General features: G+C 33.5%; 1 protein-coding gene across 3 annotated transcripts in view; it reads right to left on the reverse strand.

Moving 5' to 3' along the window:
- The window catches only part of RADX (RPA1 related single stranded DNA binding protein, X-linked), a gene marked incomplete at both ends in the record, with an annotated part of 75,810 nt that overhangs the window by 41,563 nt on the left and 13,246 nt on the right, over positions 1-21,001 (reverse strand). The window contains 8 exons of one of the 3 annotated variants that reach the window (XM_080719591.1): positions 7,238-7,413; positions 8,358-8,518; positions 9,481-9,645; positions 11,364-11,468; positions 14,973-15,095; positions 15,201-15,292; positions 15,485-15,593; positions 20,710-20,902. In XM_080719591.1, the coding sequence (XP_080575717.1) occupies positions 7,238-7,413; positions 8,358-8,518; positions 9,481-9,645; positions 11,364-11,468; positions 14,973-15,095; positions 15,201-15,292; positions 15,485-15,593; positions 20,710-20,902 (1,124 nt within the window). Of the gene's footprint in view, positions 1-7,237; positions 7,414-8,357; positions 8,519-9,480; positions 9,649-11,363; positions 11,469-14,972; positions 15,096-15,200; positions 15,293-15,484; positions 15,594-20,709; positions 20,903-21,001 lie in introns of all 3 variants that reach the window. The other 2 variants (XM_080719590.1, XM_080719592.1) reach the window with 2 other exon arrangements.

Raw genomic sequence — 21,001 nt, forward strand, 5'->3', positions numbered from 1 at the left:
TGGAAATGACACATTGTAAAATGCCACATATATTGCTCAATTTATTTTATCCATACATTTCCTCTTACAATAATATTCTTAATTCTGCTAGTCAGTTATTAATAAACTAAAAAAATGGTGTTCGTGGAGGATAAAAGAACCATTTAATCATAAAATTCTGGAAAATAAAAATATTTATAGTTGTAGTTTTAATTAATGAAAACTTGGTATTTCTAGAAATTACTAACAAACTCTAGAGGAAATATAAATAACTAAAAATAAGTAGTTAAATTACATGTATTTTTGATACTTATGCAGCATGTATATTCTTTTTTTGGGTACTAGGGATTGAATTAAGGGGAATTCTACCTCAAGGCTACATCCCAGCCTTTTTATTTTTTATTTTGAAACAGGATCTCACTACTAAGTTGCTGAGGGTGTAAGTTGTTGAGGCTGCCTTGAACCTGTTATTCTCCTGTCTAAGCCTCCCAAATACTGGGATTACAGGCATGCACTAGCATGTCTGGTTATGTATGTATACTTTTAACAGGTGTGATTATAAAGTGATTTTATTTCCTCTGAGATAAATGAAGAATAATATTTTTTCAATTTCTAACATCACCATTATATGAAATTTTAGAGAAGTGGTTTAAGATCTTCTTACAGGTATACATAGCATTCATTTGTAATATTTTAATATCTTTAAGGCGAGGGGTTAGATGACAGAAGTAATGCTATGCAATTTTTCATGGCTATCAACTGAAAAAACTGGAAAAAGTCAGACAAAAATGAAAAAATAACAAAAGTGTAAGTGAGTATGAAAAGGGTAAAGAGCATTAAAAGAAGAGAAGAGAAGAATGCATATGGTGCATACTGGCAGAATATTATAAAATTTTGTTGGGATAATAAGTAAAACTATAATATTACCCTTATTACCAACTTACTGACTTGAGATAAGTCATATAGATTATTTGGTATGATAAAAAGATTTCTCATGCTCTTGGATAGGCAGAATAAATATCAAAATGACCATTCTACCAAAAGTGATCTACAAAGTCAATGCAATTCCTGTCAAAATACCAATGGCATTCTTAACAGACCTAGAAAAATCAGTCCTAAATTTCATATGAAGGAATAAAAGACCCAGAATAGCCAAATAAATTCTCAGCAATAAGAACCATTCAGGAGGCATCAGAATTACTGACTTCAAATTATACTACAGAGCTGCAGTAATAAAAACAGCATGGTAGTAGCACAAAAACAGACACATAGACCAGTGGAATAGAACAGAAGATACAGAAACATACCCACATACTTAAAGCCAATTGACTTTCAACAAAGGTGCCAAACACAAATATTGGAGAAAAGATGGCCTTTACAACAAATGGTGTTGGGAAAACTGGTTATCCATTTGTAGAAAAATGGACTTAAATCACTATCTCTCACCCTGCAAAGAGTCAATTCAAGATGGATTAAAGACCTGAAAATTAGACCAGAGACTTAAATTACTAGAGGAGGGCATAAGTCCAACACTCTAACATATAGGCACAGGTACAAATTTCCTCAATAAGACCCTCCAAAGCTAAGGAAATAAAAACAAGAATAAGTGGAATGGAATCAAACTAAAAAGTTTTTGATCATCAAAGGAAACCATGGAGAGTCTAAAGAGAAAGAGAATGGGAGAATATCTCTGCCAGCTATTCCTTTGATAAAGGTCTAATATCTAGAATATAAAAGTACTTTATACACTAAAATTTAAATAACCAAATCAAGAGTTAGGCAATTGATTTCTAAATAGACACTTCACAAAAGAAGAAATACAAATGGCCAATAAATATATGAAAAATGTTCAACATCATTAGCAAGCAGGGAGGTGCAAATTAAAACTAGGTTCAAGCCGTGCGTGGTGGCACACGCTTGTAATCCCCGCACTTGGAAGGCGGAGACAGGAGGATCGTGCAACTTTGAAGCCAGCCGCGCTGGCTTAAGAGACCCTGTTTCCAAATAAAAAAGTATAAAAAATAGGTCTGGGAGTGTAGCCCGGAGGTAGAAGGGCTTCCATGAACCCCAGTACCACCAAAATAATAATAATAATAATAATAATAATAATAATAATAATAATCTAGGTTCAATTTCCAGTAACCTCCAAATACACCAATAAATAAAATTTAAAAATAAAATTAAAAAGGGGCTGGGGGTGTAGCTCAGAGTTAGAACACCCCTGGGTTCACAGTCTCTATATGTGTGCATGTGTGTGGCTGTGTGTATACATATACATCTATCTATCTATCTATCTATCTATCTATCTATCTACCATCATCTATCTATCTATCTGAATATTACAAAAGTCTGCTGGAGAAATTGAGCCCCTTATTCACAACCTTCTTGCAAAGAAAACCTCATATTTTGATGGTTTACTAGATAGTTCATCTAAACATTTATGGACGAACTAAAACCAATCCTACACATTGTCTTATAGAGAATAAAGGAAGAAATATTTCACAGTTCTTTTTAATGAAGCCAGTAAAAATTAGATTTATAAACCACAGGAGATAAAAATTTATAGACCAACTCTTGAATATGAAAATGCTAGTCGAAATGTTACAAAATCAAATCCATTAATATATAAAAGAGATAATATATCAAAAGTAAATAAAATTATAAAAATGTATGGATGATTTAACATTCAAGAAATTGATCAATTTAACTACGTGAAAAGAATGAAAGACAAAAATTAGTGGATTGATAGACTCAGTATAAACACCTAAAATAATTCATCTCACATTTACAAGAAAACATTAGCAAACTAGGATTAAAACACAATTTACTTGATATGATAGAAATTATTCACCAAATTCCTGAATGGAGAAATCTTGACAAATTTCCCTCTGAGGTTAGAAATAAAACAGAGCTCTTTCTATCATTAGTGCTATTTAATATTGTACTAGAGGTTATAGCCAGTACAATAACAAAATAAATAGGGATAGAAAAACCATTGGAAAGGAATTAACTGCCATTATTTGCAGATTACATAAAAATAAGTTGGAGAAAATACCAAATTAACCAAAAAACTTTTAGAATAAGTGAGTTTATGAAGGTTTGTAGATACAAGGTCATTATTGCAGCAACCTTAATAAATTCACTTATTTATAAACAGAAACGACTGGACAATTTGGCACAGCTGCTATAAAATGAGAGTTTTATATTATTTTTTTTACCTGCACAACCCTTTCATTAAAGCACCTAGAGAAAGTCTTAAAACCCCAAATGATTCTGTCCTTTGCTTTACAATTGTCTTAATTTTACTGTTAAAGAAATAAAAACTGTTGATTATCTACAATTTCTAATGGATGCAGTTTACACGGGAAAGATACATGCTTATTCAAATATAAACTATATTAATATGAAATATAGTTTATTATATTATAAATATAATTTGTTATATTATAAACTATATTTTATTATTTATTTATTTATTTATTTATTTATTTATTTATTTATTGTTTGGTGGTACTGGGGTTCTGGAAGCCCTTCTACCTCCGGGCTACACTCCCAGACCTATTTTATAGTTTTTTAAAATTTTTGGAAACAGGGTCCCTTAAGCCAGCATGGCTGGCTTCGAACCTGCGCGATCCTCCTGTCTCCGCCTCCCAAGCGTGGGGATTATAAGCGTGCGCCACCATGCCCAGCAAACTATAATATTTTAAATTAACATAAAATAAAACAAAAATGTTTATTTTATTTTACTTTGAAACTGGGGATTAAAACTTTGAGCTACACATCAGCCCATTTTTTATTTTTTTTTGTTTGAACCAGGGTCTCACCAGGTTGTTGTGAGTTTCACTATGTTGCTGAGGCTGTACTTGAACCTGCAATTCTGTCTCAACCTTCCAAGTACTGGGATTACAGATCTACATCACCACATCTGGCTACATGTTTGTTTGTTTGTTTGTTTATTTATTTATTTATTTATTTATTTATTTATTTATTTATTGGTGGTACTGGGGTTCTTGGAAACCCTTCTACCTCCAGGCTATACTCCCAGACTTAGCTTATATTTTTATTTGGAAACAGGGTCTCTTAAGCCAGCGAGGCTGGCTTCGAACCTGCGTGATCCTCCTGTCTCCGCCTCGCAAGCGCAGGGATTACAAGCCTGCGTCACCACGCCTGGCTACATGTTTATTTTTTAAAACCTCATTTTCACCTCATTTTCTATTTGTTCTGTTGGTCATGGTAGATAAGAATTAATTTGCTATAAGTTAAACTGAATGCGCCCATTTATAAATTTAATTTCTAACCCCTAATACTTCAAATGTGAACTTATTTGGTTATAGAGTTACTGAAGATATAATAAGATTAAGATGAGAACATATTGGAATAGGGTGGCCCCCTAATCCAAATTGACTAGTGTCCTTATAAAAAGCAGATATTCCCACAGGTTCAAGGACTCCCTCAGCAACCTAGTGAGAGCCTGATTTGAAACAAACAAAAAGGGCTGGGGGTGTAGTTCAGAGGTAGGACGCCCCTAGGTTCAATCCCCAGTACCACATACAAATACAGAAAGTTAATATATGGATACAGATATACATACAGAGAGAATCCCATGTGAAGACAGAAGCAGAGATTGGGATGATATATCTGCCAGTCAAGAAACACCAAAGATTGCCAGAAACTCACCAGAACATATGATTCCTTGAGGCCCCGGTAGGAATCAATCCTGCTGACACTTAATTTGAGCTTTTAGCCTCCAGGATTGTCATTTAAGCTACTTGGCTTGTACTTTGTTATATTTGTTAAAACATGTTATAATACATGTTTTAATATCGGGGGTGGGATTCAAATGAGATACAGAGGGGAAGCTGAAAGAATTTTGAACGGCATAAAGAAAAGGTCTAAAGAGACTGTTGGTAGAAATATAAACTTTAAAGAGATTTTTAGGGGCTCACAAGGAAATGAGGAGTACTGTAGAGAAAGCTTATGTCATCTTAATACATAGTTCATCATGAACAGAATGTGGCTAAAACCTGAATGTAAATGGTGATTCTAGTGAGGTTTCAGAAGAGAAATGAGAAACATGTTATTAGAAAGATGATCCTTATGCCATGGTAAAGGGCTTAGTCAAATTGTATTATATTTGGATGGAAAGATGAACTTGAAAGTGATAACCCTGGATACTGAGCAGAGGAGATTTCTAAGCAACTGTTGAAGGCATGACCTGGTTTCTCCTTGCTGTTTACAGTAAAATGGAAAAAGAAAGGGATCAGTTGAAGGGAAATTGCTAAGCAAAAAGGAACCAGGAATTGAGGAAATGGAAAATCATCAGCCTATCAATATTGCAAAATCTGTGAAACTTGCTCAAGAGAGATCACCAAAGGTGTGGCCAGAAACCATTTGCTCAAGACCTTAGGTTTTGTGACTTATGAATCCTGTCGACCATCAAAGCAAAAGGGCTCATAGTCTGTACTGAACTGGGCATAGATGGGTTGAAATGAAGGAGGCTTTCAGACTTCTGGGATTCCAGCTGCAGGAAATGAGTTAACAGAGGTATCTGGCTGCAAATAAGTATTATTCTTCAATAAAAGGGAAGAATAATTCTGAGGATGTCCCTTACTCCTTGGTTCTAGAGGGCAAGGTCACAGTTTCAATACCAGAGGGTGAGACCATCTCCTTGATTCCGTAGTATGGGGTAACTATGTAGGGCTGAAAGAGTAGGGTAGGTTAACCTTGGTGGGCTTGAAGGATACAGAGGATAATTCTGAAGCCTTAAAAAATCCAAAGGTTCTTGAGTTGTGTGTGTCCCATTGACTGTTTTTTTTTCCTTCCAATTTCTCTCTTTCAGAATGGAAATATGTATTCTATGCCTATCTCACCACTGTATTTTAATTAAAAATGCAGAATTTTTGCCCTGGGATGAATCATCCTGAGTCTCTACTCTATATGATCTTTAATATATATAGCCAGCCAGACATAAAGATACACACATACACACCCACAACCCCCCCACACTCTTTTTTTGCTGTTCTGGTGATTGAACCCAGGGTCTTGCATGTGGCAGGCAATCAATCTACTATGGAGCTATATATCCCCAGCCTTTTTTTATTGTGAGAGTGGGTCTTACTGAATTGTGCAGGCTGGCCTCAAACTTGTGATCCTCTTGTCTCAGCCTTTCCAGTATTTGAAGGCATGTATCACCATGCCCAGCTTAGATGATATTTGGATAAGATTTTGGGCCAGAGTTAAGACTTTCCAGAATGTTATTATGGAGTAAATATATTTTGCATGTGAGAAGGACATGAATTGTTGGGGGTAGGGGAGACTGTTAAGGATTGAATTATGTCCTTCCAAAGTTTATATGATAAAGTCCCAATCCTCAGTACCTCAGAACATGGCCTTATTTGGGAACAGAGTAATTGTAAATATTATTTGATTATTGTAAATATTAATTGATTATTAACATGGGCTCATGTGGGGAGCCATTAAGGTTTTCCCCTAAAAGAATACTTCTGACTGTCCTTTGCACAGAGTCAATAAGGTTTGGGGTCATGGAAAGTTCGAGGTCTGAGAGAAGCTCAGGTGGGATTGATTGGTTTGACCATTACGCGCACAGGTGGTGATGTCACAAGGGTTGATTAACCTGGAGCTGTATAAATAGGACAAGAGTGATACACCTGGGATTAGTCAGTAGAGATATCGACCCGGGAGTGTACTGGCGATCTTTCTATGATAGAATTAAATATTCTTTGAATCAAATTCTTAGAATTGAATTCTTTTCATCCTCACTCCTCTCTTCCGAACCTGTACTTTTGCCAGCTGGCCCCAGCAGGCTCAGACTGAAGGAGGATGGGCCCCTAAACCAGTATGACTGGTGCCCTTTAAAAAGGGGAATTTGAATATTGATGTGCATACAGGAACTGCATATGAAAAGAAAGTGGAGATTAATGTGATGCTTCTACAAGTTAACGAATATTAAAGATGATCAGCAAAACAGCAGAATCTAGGAAAAATGAAATGAAATGGATTTTTCCTCATAGTTCTCAGAAGAAACTATCCCTACCTCAACCTTGATTTTGAACCTCAACCTCCAGAACTGTGACAAGATGAATTTCTGTGTTTAAGCCGCTAAGTTGTGTTACTTTGTCATGTCATCTATAGCAAACTAACACAGCTTTTATCACAGTTGCTTATTTTATAGGGTAGAGAAAAGCAAAAGAAAAAATTCTTATGCTTTGCATATACATATTCAATACAAATGACTTACGGTTTATTATTTGGGCCTTGAAGAATTCTTCTTTTCTTGCTGGGACTCAAACCTGTAGATGTAGTTTGACAATACTGAGAATTTGCAGGCCCATCATCTCGATGCTGTTTACCGTCTCTTTCCTGACTATGATTTTGTTCTCTAGCAGCTTGAGATGTTGAGGGTTGGTTAGCATTCTAAAACCAACAATTTAAAGAAGACATTTTAATTAATTCATGAAAATTTTTATTTTAAAAGACTATATAATTTTAGTTTGCCTATTTTTACTACAATTTTTAAGAGGGGCAAAACTTTGCAATCATAGCATTGATTATTAAATCTAATCTGTCATTAAATAGTTTATTTAATTTTTGGTACTGGGATTGAACCCAGTGGCATTCTACCTCCAAACTACACCCCAAACCTTGTTGTTTTTATTTTGAAACAGGGTCTTACCAAGTTGCTAACAGTATCACTAAATTGCTGAGGCTGGCCTCAAATCTGTAATCCTCTTATTCTCAGCCTCCCAAGTACTGAGATTATAGGTTAGTACCATCATGCCTAGTTGCTATGAGATATTTTAAAGAGGAAGATAAACAAAAGTCTTATACTAGCATAACTGAAGAAGTTAAACACTTATTTCTAAAAAATATTCATAATTCTAGACAGTTTTTAAATTAAGTTGCATTTATTTTGCTTAGATTCCAGAACTGGCCTCTTCTGCTAGACCATTTATCTTATAAAAGTTATTGCTGTATCTTAGAGAACCTAAGCAAAACTACTGTGTCAGAGAGTATATAGAGATAAAAACTTCCTGTGAAAGTTTTCCTGTACTTTTGTCCTAACAAAAGTTAGAAAACCAATTTAGTTATATATACCACCTGGAAGTTTAAGACATTTATAATAATCTCAATTTATTCAGAAGGCAGCAAGTGTTGAGGGCATTGGGGAATGTCAGAGGCTGTGACCATTAACCCAGTGTGCCCCAAAACAAATGACAGAAAAAGTAAATAAAAAATTAAAATGAATATTCTCTCTTAGATTTATATCTTTAAGAGTTGATGTATAATGTACAAGTCATGAGTTGCAATTATGAACACAGTGCTTTCAGAGATATACTATTAATTCTCTGGCACCATACCCGAAGTGTTTCTGATGCTGAGGCACTTTCAGTTGCACAGCTATGGGGGATATACTTTATAACAGTAATTATCCCCTGAATTGCAATGCGCTTTTGTTCCCTATACTGCAAGTCTTCAATCTCCTTCCTCACTTCACTTATAGCTGTCAAGAGCGACTCAACTGCAAAAGAATAATTCCAAGGTAATTGTAAGTTTTAAAGAACTGAAATGATAAAAATAAGAATTAGATTTGCAATGCAATTTCACAACACGAAATTATAAACTTGCTACATTAACTTAAATTTGTGGGTCTTCGTTTCAGATTTGACATCCTCTTATGTAATTTTTGTAAAATAGGCAAAATACATTTATCAGTTAAATTGTGATACAGGCTTCCAGTCTGAAGTCTTATTTGTAATGAAAATTTTGCATGTTGAATATAATTTGTATACCACATTTCAAACTATAGAGTTGCCTAGTCACTGTATATAAAACACAATTTAATTATTTCAATCAGATACAACACATTGCTAATATTATGATGTACAAGAGGATGCCAATATTTAGAGATATGTCAGCACTTCAGTGTTTCCCTTTTACCCCCAAAACATGCACTTATTTCATAGCTTTCTAAAAAAGTATATGATTATTTAAATTTTTTCAACGGCTACATAATAATCTGACTAAAATGTAAATTAATGTTAGACCTCTCTGGTGCATAAATTCCAAATTTGATCCCATTTGTTTTGGTGTCAATTTTTAGTAGCATAATACAGTTGTCAGTATCGACATATCAAATTTCCCACTGTGTCTTTTAAATATGTGTTGTCTTTCTTTATAATAGTATAAGAATTGAGACCTACCAAAGTCATATCTAATCTCAGTGACATTAAATCAAGACATTATCCCCTATTAGTGTTTTATACATTCTTTCCTTCAAGTATAATAAAATCAAAACATTTACCTTTAGGAGGCACAACATGTATTTTTAGTTCTACAAATAAGACAAAATTATTATCATTTAGTGTTGCTACACTTGAGCTCACTCCCATAAAGGATAAAGATGACTAACTGAAAAAGTGTATAGTGTATGTATAGCATATAAACTTAATATTAACAAGGAACTGGCAATTATATCAATACCTTTAATAGAACTACTATACTTGGAAAATGTCTCTGGCACTGGTGGATAGGGGTAATATCCACCAATAACAGTGTTCTTCACTTCCCCAGAATTGTTCTTTGTTCGAATCCACTGAATAAAGTTTTTTACCTTGGTATCATAGGTATACGGCTGGCCTCTATGACCTTCTCGCAAGAAGGGTGAAGCGTATAAAAAAGAGAGATAAGAAAGTCACTGTAATAAATTGCGTGACATTAAAGAGGTTTAATAAACTAAATTTAATAACAGTTTAATAATAAAGCCTTTCCTTTCACCAAGAACAAAAGGTCAAGTTCATTTTTTCACTATGTAGCATATATTTATCCAAAGAAAATCTTAAGGAAATCAGACATATTATAGTTTAAATAGGTTAATCTACAACTGTGTAAAAGATGACAAAAACATCAGAAAAAGAAAAATGAATAAACTCTATTTTTGTAACTCTTCAAAATTCTGGCATCTTCTGATCATAATTGTTTTTAGGTTAACCTGAAAGTATGGGATCATCTAAGAATTAAACTGTCTATGAGTTCGTACACACAAGTTTTTTTTATCCCAATTAGTTGTATGAATATAATGCACCAATAAAAAATTTTTAAAAATTAAAGAATAAAAAAGAAAAAAAAGAATATAGCTCGGCATTTAAATTCATTTAAAGCATACTTAAAAAGTTGCATTACATCTGATATTGTATTTATAAAATAAGGGGCTATGACAAATAGTATTTATAAAATAAGGGGCTATGACAAACTTTTCTAGAACTTTCCTTCGATGAATTTCTCCATTACCAACATTGTAGCATTCTGGTCAACATCCCATTGCATACTATTCTATTCTCTCATTTGGAAACTTTCAGCTTAATGGTTTTAGAGGGAATAAAGAAAAATAATGGAGAGTTGTTTCTAAATATCTGTGTGGGATTGATTTTAGGACTCATGGAGGTACCAAAGCATGCAGATGCTCAAGTCCTTTATATAAAATGTCATAGTATTTTCATGCAACCTACGCACATCTTCCTGTGTATTTGAAATCGTCTCTGCTTATAACAATATTTCACTGTTATGAGAATGGTTGTTATGCCATATTGTTTATGGTATAATGACACCAAGTCTATTCATTTTCAGTACATATGTACTTTTTTCAAATATTTTGTATTCAAAGTTGGTTGAATTTATGGGTATAGAACTCACAGATTTGGAGTCCTTAATTTAATTAACTCAAACTAATGAGATTATATAAGTAAAACGTGCAATCTTGGAGTAGAAATTTGACACATGAGTTTTGTACTGAGCACAAGTTAAAAATAATGTTAACAAGCCATGTCGTGGTACTTGGCCTATCAGTCTTCTTTTGGGCAAGCAATTTGGGATTATCTACATTCTATATCAAGCAGGAATTAAAGTGAACAGAAGGAAAAATGCAATTCTTCAATGAGTTACAAATCATAGAAGCAATATAAACATTCTCCTCCTCCTCCTACTACTACTTCTTTTTTTTTGGTAATGGGGATTTAGTCTAGAGGTATTTTACCTACCTATGAGGTAAATCCCTAACCCTTTTTAAATTTTTCATTTTGAAACAGGGTATTGTTAAGTTGCTGAAGGTATCACTAAGTTGCTGAGGCTGGCCTTGAACCTGAAATCCTACTGTCTCAGCCTCCCAAGCAGTAGAATTACAGGCAAGCACTATCACACCAGGCCACAAATATTCTTTTAAAAATATTTTAAAGTAATAAAGGAGGTTTAAATGAAGCTTATCTTTTTAGTTGAATGTTCAAATGTAAAAATTAACCTGTGCTAAATGGTTCTAGTAAAGAGAAAATATATTCCATTTCTAATAAAGAATATACAAAGAAATAACTCACCAGTAATGAATACTCGGCTTTCATTTGTAGTAGTGAGATAAAGCAGTTTAGGTACTTGAGCGTCATTTCTGACAACTTTCAACTGTGTACACACAAAGTATGTCACTGTAGAAAATAAAAACACATGAAATGTTTTAGCATTTCAAAGACTACATACCAATTTAAGGATCTACCACAATGTTTCTCAAATTTGAGGAACATAAGAATCACATAAGACTATTGTTAAAATGCAAAGTTAACGCCGGGCGTGGTGGTGCAAGCTTGTAATCCCAGCATTTGGGAGGCTGAGACTGGAGGATTGGGGTTCGCGGACAGCCTCAGCTACTTAGTGAGGCCCTCTGCAACTCAGTGAGACCAGGTTTCAAAGTAAAGAATAAAAAAATAGGGCAGGGGCTGTAGCTCAGAGGTCGAATGACCCTGGGTTCCATCCCCATTACCCCCCCCAAAAAAATGCAAAATTACAGTCAATAGATCTAGAATAGGGCCTAATAGTCTACATTTCTTATAAGCTCCTAGTTGATACTGATGCCTCCTGTCCTCTCACTACACTTGGAGCAGCAAGGCCCCATACTTACTAGCTTACATTTTACCAGAAGTCTTTTCTTTGGAAAGTACAATGGCTAGGTGTAACTGAACTTTTTGCCTAGTGCAAAGATGAAGAATAAGAGTCATTCTAGTTGGACACACAACAGTATGAACGTTATTTCCTATAGTGAAAAAAACTTAGTTTCTCTATGATACTTCCACTGATTAATGCCATGTAACAAGAGCTCCAAATTACTCCAAATCCTTCCACCAGATAAGGCTATAGAGTATTAATATTTATTTGCTTATGCAAGTATTTTCTATCTCTCATGTATTTATCTAAATTAAACTGCAAGGCTTAATAACAGGGCTTATAACACCTATTTATTTATTTTTGGTACAGGGGATTGAACCCAAGGGTATTCTACTTCTGAGATACACCCCAGCATTTTATGTTTTTTTTTATTTTTTATTTTGAAGTAGGGTTTCCCTAAGGTGCTGAAACTGGCCTTGAACCTGAAATCCTCCTGTCTCAGCTTCCCAAGTACTGGGATTACGGGTGTGCACTACCATTCCTGGCCAACACCTATTTATATTTTTCTGATTAACCTACTGTATAGGCTACAAGGTATCCCTGGATGGGACTATAATGTCTTCAGACTTCAACCACTTTTGGAAACTAATCATTATTTTAACTATTAGTTTATTTAGGTATTAATCATTCATTAATCCAACAATGTTTAATTTACTTTAACTTATCATATACCCAGTTATCATCTTATAAATTAGGAAATAAATAAATAAAATATAAATTTATGTAATCACAAAAATGTGGGTTCTAGTTTGAGAATAAAAATTTCTCCGGAGCACTATTATAACTTCATTTGCCATATCTCATCTTCTGAGTATTAGTTCCTTATTCTGTAGTCATGAAAATAAAAAAATTTGTTCAACTGTTAATAATATTAGTTTTGTCATTTTTCTTCACACCCAAACTATAAACAAACAACTATTAGTGACAAAAGGTGCTAATATAGTCACATTAAAAAATCCTTTAAAATCTGTTGGGTGAATAAATCTCATGTTGTATTCTTGCCACGAAAGAATAAATAAAATAGAAAAATAAAGAAATCTTTCATTCTAATATCACGGCCATTAAAAATAGGAGTGTCAAATTTAACAATTTCTAACTGTTTGACATCCAGAAAATAACCCCTCAGCATCTTTGCTTTTTCATTTAAAAATCTGTTACATAATTAGCTCTCTAAAAGGTAACTGGGAGTATAAAATGAAATATTATCTATAAGTATCTGGTACAAATAAATGCACATTATTAGCTCACTTTACTTTTTCGCCTTCCTTAATAGTAAAAACAATAATAATAATGATAATAATAATAATAAAAATAGTCATTCTACCTAAGAATGTTAGTATTATTTCAGAAGTGTTTTGGTCATGTGTCCCTTCATAGGCTGAAATGTCCTTAGTACTCACCATTTAGTATTTTTTCTTTAAGTCTTAGTCAAGAGAAAAAAATAAATTGTGATTGTTGTCAGCTATTACACTAGGATGAATCTCACCAAGGGCAATACATACCCTTTATTTTTGCGGGTCTGGGGACAGAACCCAGGGGCATTCGACCTCCAAGCTAAACCTCCTGCCCTATTTTTTTATTCTTTATTTTTTTGAAACAAGGTCTCACTAAGTTGTGGAGGGCCTCACTATGTAGCTGAGGCTGTTCACGAACCACGATCCTCAGGCCTCAGGCTCCTGAAATGCTGGGATTACAAGCGTGTGCCGCCATGCACGGCTAATACATACCTTTCATATGGAGATATATTTCACATTATCACAAGAAATTTAACATGCATACTTGGCAAACATTTTGTGAGAAAGCCTTACTCAAAATGCATGTCAGATACTTTGTTTAAAGTGGCTACCAATAGAAAGGGACTTGATCATAAAGCTCACCTAAAGTGAGGTAATGGAATTATCACTGGAAATATCCACTGCCAATCATTTATGCTCTCAGAGAAGTTATATAAGAGGTCATAGCCGACTGGCCTTGGAAGTCCGTGCCTTGGTATGGACTTCCACTGGGCATGGAAGTTCATGCCCAAAATTACCTGTTTCATTTCCCAAAAGCTGGGGTGAGCATCTATTCTATTCAGATATATCAACAAAAATTTTACCTCACAAGGCAATGGTAGAATCTAATGAAGTGGAAGTGTGAAATATTATTTTGCACAAAGAATAAAGGGCAGCAGGACAGAACTGTGTATGATCTCTCGAACTCCTAGAGACCTTATTTCTTATTTACAACTTCTATCTTATTGCTGGTTAAGAAAATTAGAAAAAATAAATACTGGAGATTTCCCCGTTGCTGACAAGCAAAAATAATAAATAGCATGCTATATCTAAAATAGTTTTATAATCTGAATTAGAATAAGAAAGTATCCATTGAAATTGTTGAAAAGTATTAAATATATTTTTATCTTATCATGATAGATTTGAAGACTAGGCTACTATGTTATATAAAACATATAATAGGATATCCTTACAATGTTTTAAAATAAATAAAACTACTCAAAATACATTTATATCTGAATGAATGCAGAGGAAAAAAGTTAATGTCAAAGAAAGCAAAATATTGACCAGATAGTATAACACCACCAACACAATATAAATTTAATACTCAAATGGAATAATATTTTCCATTGTTCTTACTTAACTACACATTCTGCCAATCCTTTACTAGTTAATGCCACATTAGTAACATTTTTGTTGTCTTTAATGGGCCTATGCTTAAGTTTTACTGAACTGTAAGTGTATTTTATGTGTGAAATTCTAATAATAATAATTGACAAAAGCACCTGTTTTCTGAAAAACTGGTTTCAATCCCAATTTTGAACAGACAAGTAGTTAATATCTATACTAAGTATGCTATTAATATAGACATCTAAATATGCTGTCAGACTGCTTGAGTTTGCTAATTCAATGTTATGCCACTTCTGTACGTCAGCTTATTATTAATAATATCCCCACTCCCCAAATAAAAATACAAACATATTAAGAATTGAGTACTTGGGTAAATATTTTCAAAGATTTCTGGCTGAGATGTAGAAAACAGTTCCACTATAAATGGTAGATCTGAAGTCCCATCAGCAATGTGGATCCAGCGATATGACCAAAAATCTTCACGGTTTTCTATATGGGTAGAATATTAAAATAAATGAAGGTAGCTGATTATATGCATATGAACACAGAAGAGTTCACTGAAATACTTTCTATATTTTTAATTTAAAAGCTTACCTTTCTTTTTTGATCGCTGAACCCTTCCTACAAAAGCTAGCATTCCAATAACATCACAGATAGAATTATCTGGCATATCATCCAGTTCTGATCTGAAAAGCAAAATTATCAGATATTGTATTTTAAAGACCAAAAACACAGTATATTAATGACCATGAGATATATACCTGCATAATTGCTACCACACAATTTGGGTAGATTTTGAGCAAAGTATAAATTCATTACTTTTCAGTAACTTATATTTGAAAATTAATATTTAAGCCACTTTACATAAACTGTTTTACCTTGTGATAAATCGGTGATTTAATTTTGGCAATCTCCATTCTGGTTTCACCTGCTTTTCTGGAATGATGATTATATTAGTTGGAGGATCTCGAAGATTCAGGCAGATTTCTGAAAAGCAAATATATTGTTTTAAAATGATATCTTAAAGCTGGGCATGATGGCATACGCCTGTAATCCCAGCATTTGGGAGACTGAGACAGGAGGATCCTGGTTTGCAGACAGCCTCAGCTATTACTTAGTGAGGCCCTTTGCAATTCAGTGAGATCCTGTTTCAAAATAAAGAATAAAAAAATAGGGCTGGGAGTATAGCTCAGAGGTAGAATGTCCCTGGGTTTCATCCCCAGTAACACACACACACACACACACACACACACACACACACACACACACACCAGAGATCATATATACCCCATAGAAAGTGCATATGCATAAATTACATTGCAAAACAATAGTCTAAACAGGTTTTTTTTTGCAAGCTTAAGCAATTTCTATTATTACAAAGGTAGAAAGAAGGGACAGAACAAAGCACTGCATCAGAGAAGATGCAGTGGAGTGCCTTGAAAGGAAGACATGGGTTTTGAACATAGAAGAGTTTATAAGGATTCATTATCTCCCATCCTGCTTAACCAAGTCTTATTACCTTTCCCTGACCCAAAGCAGGCGCAGACCCACCCATTATCTCCGCAGTGCAAGCCTTTGTTATGACCAAGATATGTTACTTGGTTAACAAAGTCAGGGGTCACATGAAGGCCTGTATCATCCTTTGGAGTCCTTGGGGAGTTTTCCGCCTTTTAATATCTATCTGCTATAAGTTACTTATCATGTAAACTTAGGTCAGCCTCAATTTGAATATGGGATATTCACTATGAATAAGGGATAGCTGACCAGTTATCTAGACCTTCCTCAATGTCTCTCAGCAATTTGTTATATAATCTCCAAACAGGTCTTACATATCTTCTGTTAGATTTATTTCTAGATCTTATAGGTATTATTGACAACATAACTAATAATTTTAAAATTATAATTTATCTTTATTTTTGGAATGTACAAAATCAGTTGACATCTGGGCAGTGATCTTCCAGCTATCTTTGAAAATATCTTACTCTTATTACTTTGTGTTTTGAATTTTCTGTATATAAATAATCCAACTTCTGAACAATAAGAGTTTTATGGTTTTCTTTTAAAATCCTTATGCAATTAATGGATTTTTGTCTTCTCACAATCACTAGGAAATTCATTACAACATTAAATATAAATAGTAGGAGATAACCATGTTTTGCATTTAAAAATTAATAAACACATATCACTGTAATGTATCTATAAATGCATGCAATGATATCTAGCTACACTTCTTCCACCTTGACCTCTCCCCCCTGGCACTCTTCTCAGTAATAGTAATTGCTATTCTACTTTCAGGTCGACTTATTTTTTTAGTTTGTACACATTCTGAGAGAGAACATGAAATGCTTGTCATTCTGTGCCTGGCTTATTCTCTTTAGCCTGATGTCCTCCAGTTCCCTCCATTTTCCTGCAAGTGATAGGATGTCACTGAATATATAAGCCATGTTTTCTGTTTCCATTCATCTGTTGCTGTGTGCCTCATCTGATTCCAGATCTTAGAGACTGTGTTATGATAACCATGGGCTTCATTTCCTTTAGATATACCTAGGATTGAGATAGTTGGATCACATGGTAATTCTATTTTAGTTTTTGGAGAAGCCTCCATACTATTTACCACAGTGGCTATACTAATTTAGATCCCCACCAACAGTGTATAAGAGTTCATTTTTCTCTACATAATTTTTGAACAGCTCTTGTTTTTTCTTTTATAAAGAATAGCTTCTAAAATGTTCCCATTAATAATTGTTTGCTGTTTTGTTTTGATTTTGTAAATACCCTTTTCTTTTTAAAATCAATGAATAGGTGTAAAATTTTAATACGTGCTTTCTGTATGTCTATTAGGATAATTATCTTCTCTGATCTGTCAATGTGGTGAGAGGCACGAACAGGCTTCATATGTGAAATCAACTTTGCATTGCTGTTGGGAAAATGTGACTTGGTTACAGCAAATTATATTATTATTATCATTATCACCATCATTATTATCATTATCATTATCATTTGACAAATATCCTAATTTATTTTGCTAGTATTCTATTCAGAATATTTGTATATATATTCTTGGCTGAGGTTGGCCTATAATTTTCCTCTTTCATACTATTCTTGTTCAGTTTTTATTATTATCCTTAGATTAGTGGCAATGAATGAGAGAGTATGTGTTCTGTCTATTCTCTGTAATTTTTGGAAAGATATGTAGTTGTTTTGAATGATAGCTTGTCTCTGCCGAATGATGTGTCCATATTTTCTTTGTGAGAAGATTTAAAATATGATTCAATTTCTTTAATAGTTATAAAGTTATTTGAGCTCTCTGCTTCTTTATATGCCAGTTCTATTTTTTGGAAGAATTTATCATGTTACAAAGATTAAATGAAAATACCTGATTTATAGTTCTGCTTGTTATTAGTCATGTGACTAGAAAATTTTTCTTTACCTTTATGACTTTCAGTCTATTCATATATGAGAAAATAAAGCTTATATTACATGGCATCATTTTGTATCTAGAAAATATTTTGGATTTTATAAACAAAATTTGCATTTTATCGTCATATTATTACTTTATTCTACTTAAGGTCTCTTACAGCTGTAAATTGCTAGGATTCCTAATTAAATAAACAGCCACTCCGACCCCCAAACACTTGAAGCTACTATCATCTCAACATCTATTATGCAATATCATCTGAAAATATCAGGATTCTAAACAGTTTATTATTTGGTTATTTGTTAAAGGCAGACGAAATAATATATAAAATAGCAATATACAAATGCGTTTATTTCCAGAAAATAATATATCCTTTGTTTCTCAATAAGGTTTGATCTTTATAGTTTTCCATTTATTTGGTCATATGTTTTATCTCATATGCGGAAGCTTTGGAGGAGAGACCCCAGTGATGATCTGGGGGAAGGGGAGGGGGAGAGTGAGGATCAATGCAGGAATTACTATCATTGGCTACATATATACCATATGAAAATACCAATGTCAATCTCAGTACCTGTAGAGGGAAGGGGAAGATGGGGTGGGAGCCAGGAAAAAGCCTGCCAAGTACTGTGTGCATGTTTATCATGTCAATATGATTTACAGTATGATTTGAGACTATAATACATTACCAAAAGTGTAAAAACAAAAATCAAAAGAACATATGGGAAAAAAACAGAAACTGCCACTGACCTTAATATGAAGTAAAACTTCTTAAAGACAAAAGTCACATTTTAAATATACCCTCTTCAAGGCTATCATTTTTAAAAGGTTATATATCTGCAAGTACTTTGAAAGTATAAAAAGTATTTTGTATCTTCAAAAGAGGGTTTCACTATGAAAATCTGGCCCTATAAGTTTATATAGATAAGGCAGTATAGTGGTTGGTGGTTTGGTTTCAGTGTTACTTTCTTTAGTGACTGCTTAACTACTGACTACGTGCTTTTCATATTTTTAAAGTTTAGAAGCAGCTATTAGAACAAGACACATTTTGACTTCTCTACAAGCACGTGAAAACTATGATTTAAATTAATTCTTTTTCTACCATAAAACTATATATTTCAAAGAAATAATACCGGGCTAGTTATCAGCAGAACTAGATTTTTATATTCTTTATGCTAGTAATTCATTTTGTGTCATCAACAAAGTCATTACCTTACGAATCTTTAACAAAAACATCTACCTCTTTACTAAGGAAATTTTGTTACCACGATATGCTTGGCTGTGGAATATAATTTATAATTATTTCATGTGTGGTACTGGGGACTGAATTCAGGGGCACTCTATCTCCGAGCTACACCCCCAGCTCTATTTTTTATTCTTTATTTTGAAACATTGTCTTGGTAGGTTGCTGAGAGTCTTGCTGCTTTACTGAGGCGGTCCTCTAACCTATGGTTCTCCTCCTTCTGACTCCCATATAGTGGGATTACAGGCATGTGCCACCACACCCAGGTTTAATTTATAATTAAGTAGTCATAACACTGTATGTTATGAATTAGCTTCCTCTAATCACCTTTTACTGTATTATCTCAAGTAAGTCACAGTATCTCTATCAATTTAATGTCTTATCTCTTAATGATTCTAATAAGAGAGTAAGTATAGCAAACCATCTAGGTATAATTTCTTCATCTATCAAGAATGTGACTAATCAATATCTTCAAAGGAGTTATGATTTTAACAGAGAATCATCTCAGGTTTTCCCAAATGAACACATATGTAAGAAAACAATGAATAACTGTTGGATATTACCTGCATATTCTTTTAGTATTTAAGCTTGACGGGCTAGTGGAGGAATTGGGAATATATAGAAATACAGGTTCAAAATAAAATTATTATAATCCAAAAATAAAATTATTTAGCTTACTGAGCAATATGATTTGCAGTTCCAAAAAGTAAAAAAATGACATTCAGATCGAAAATCAACCTATTAATACTAACTCTAATATTTCAAGAGTAGTTGAGATGCCTAGATATTAAGTCATTGGTTTCAATACTAATTAGCAAAAGCCCTTTTAAGACTACAGCAATTGGCAAAATTTAAATACTGACTAAAGGTAATTAATCAATTTAAAATTAGCTGATTTTGGTAATTGTACTGCGATTATGTATTAAGGTAGCAGTTCTGGAAAAGCTACTGGGGATGAGACAGGCATTAAAGTCGAGCGAGCTGATGGATATGAACCACCAGTCCAAGAATCTGTTTAAAAGTCCAGATTTATAATACTGACAAATAAAAAGTCCTATTTGTGAAAAATATACAATAAAAGATTACTGTCATAAAGTGGTATGCATGATGGCTGCCCCTTCCTCTCAAATGTCTCAGAGAGAGAGAATGATAAAACAAAGGTAAATGTTAAGAATAGTTTAATGTGGGTGAAGGGTATTTGAGAGGTCTTTATACTATTCTTCCAACTTGAAAGAATTCCAAAATATAAAGTTAACAAAGCCCTTCCAAAGTAGCACCAATAGCAATAAAATATATTCAAGTCAATAATTTAATATTTGACAAAAAGCAAATTTTACAGACGAAGGAATTTGTTAGGTCCTAACAATTTTCAGTAGCTTTATGACCTTTTGTAAATTTTTATAAACAAAATAGCCATAATACAATAAATTCATTGAATACTTAACCCATTGTAGAAATTAGTTTGATCTGTGGATCCACAGGGAGAGGCTGCATTCTGAATGGATAGCTCTTTTTAACAGAATAATCTTGAAGTAGAAGAACTAAACCGACCCGCAGACTTTTATACCACTCAGGACACAGGGCATTCCACATAATCACTGACACTGTGCCAGAACTGTCAGCAACTTCCAGAAAGGTCTAGAAAAAAAGAGTAAAACCACATATGTATTCGTTATTTTCATCTATATACATAATACATAGCATATTGTCTGTGAAAAATTCAGACTGATAGAAAAT

The sequence above is a fragment of the Muscardinus avellanarius genome (genome assembly GCF_963383645.1).
Source record: "Muscardinus avellanarius genome assembly, chromosome: X".
Lineage (NCBI taxonomy): Eukaryota > Metazoa > Chordata > Mammalia > Rodentia > Gliridae > Muscardinus > Muscardinus avellanarius.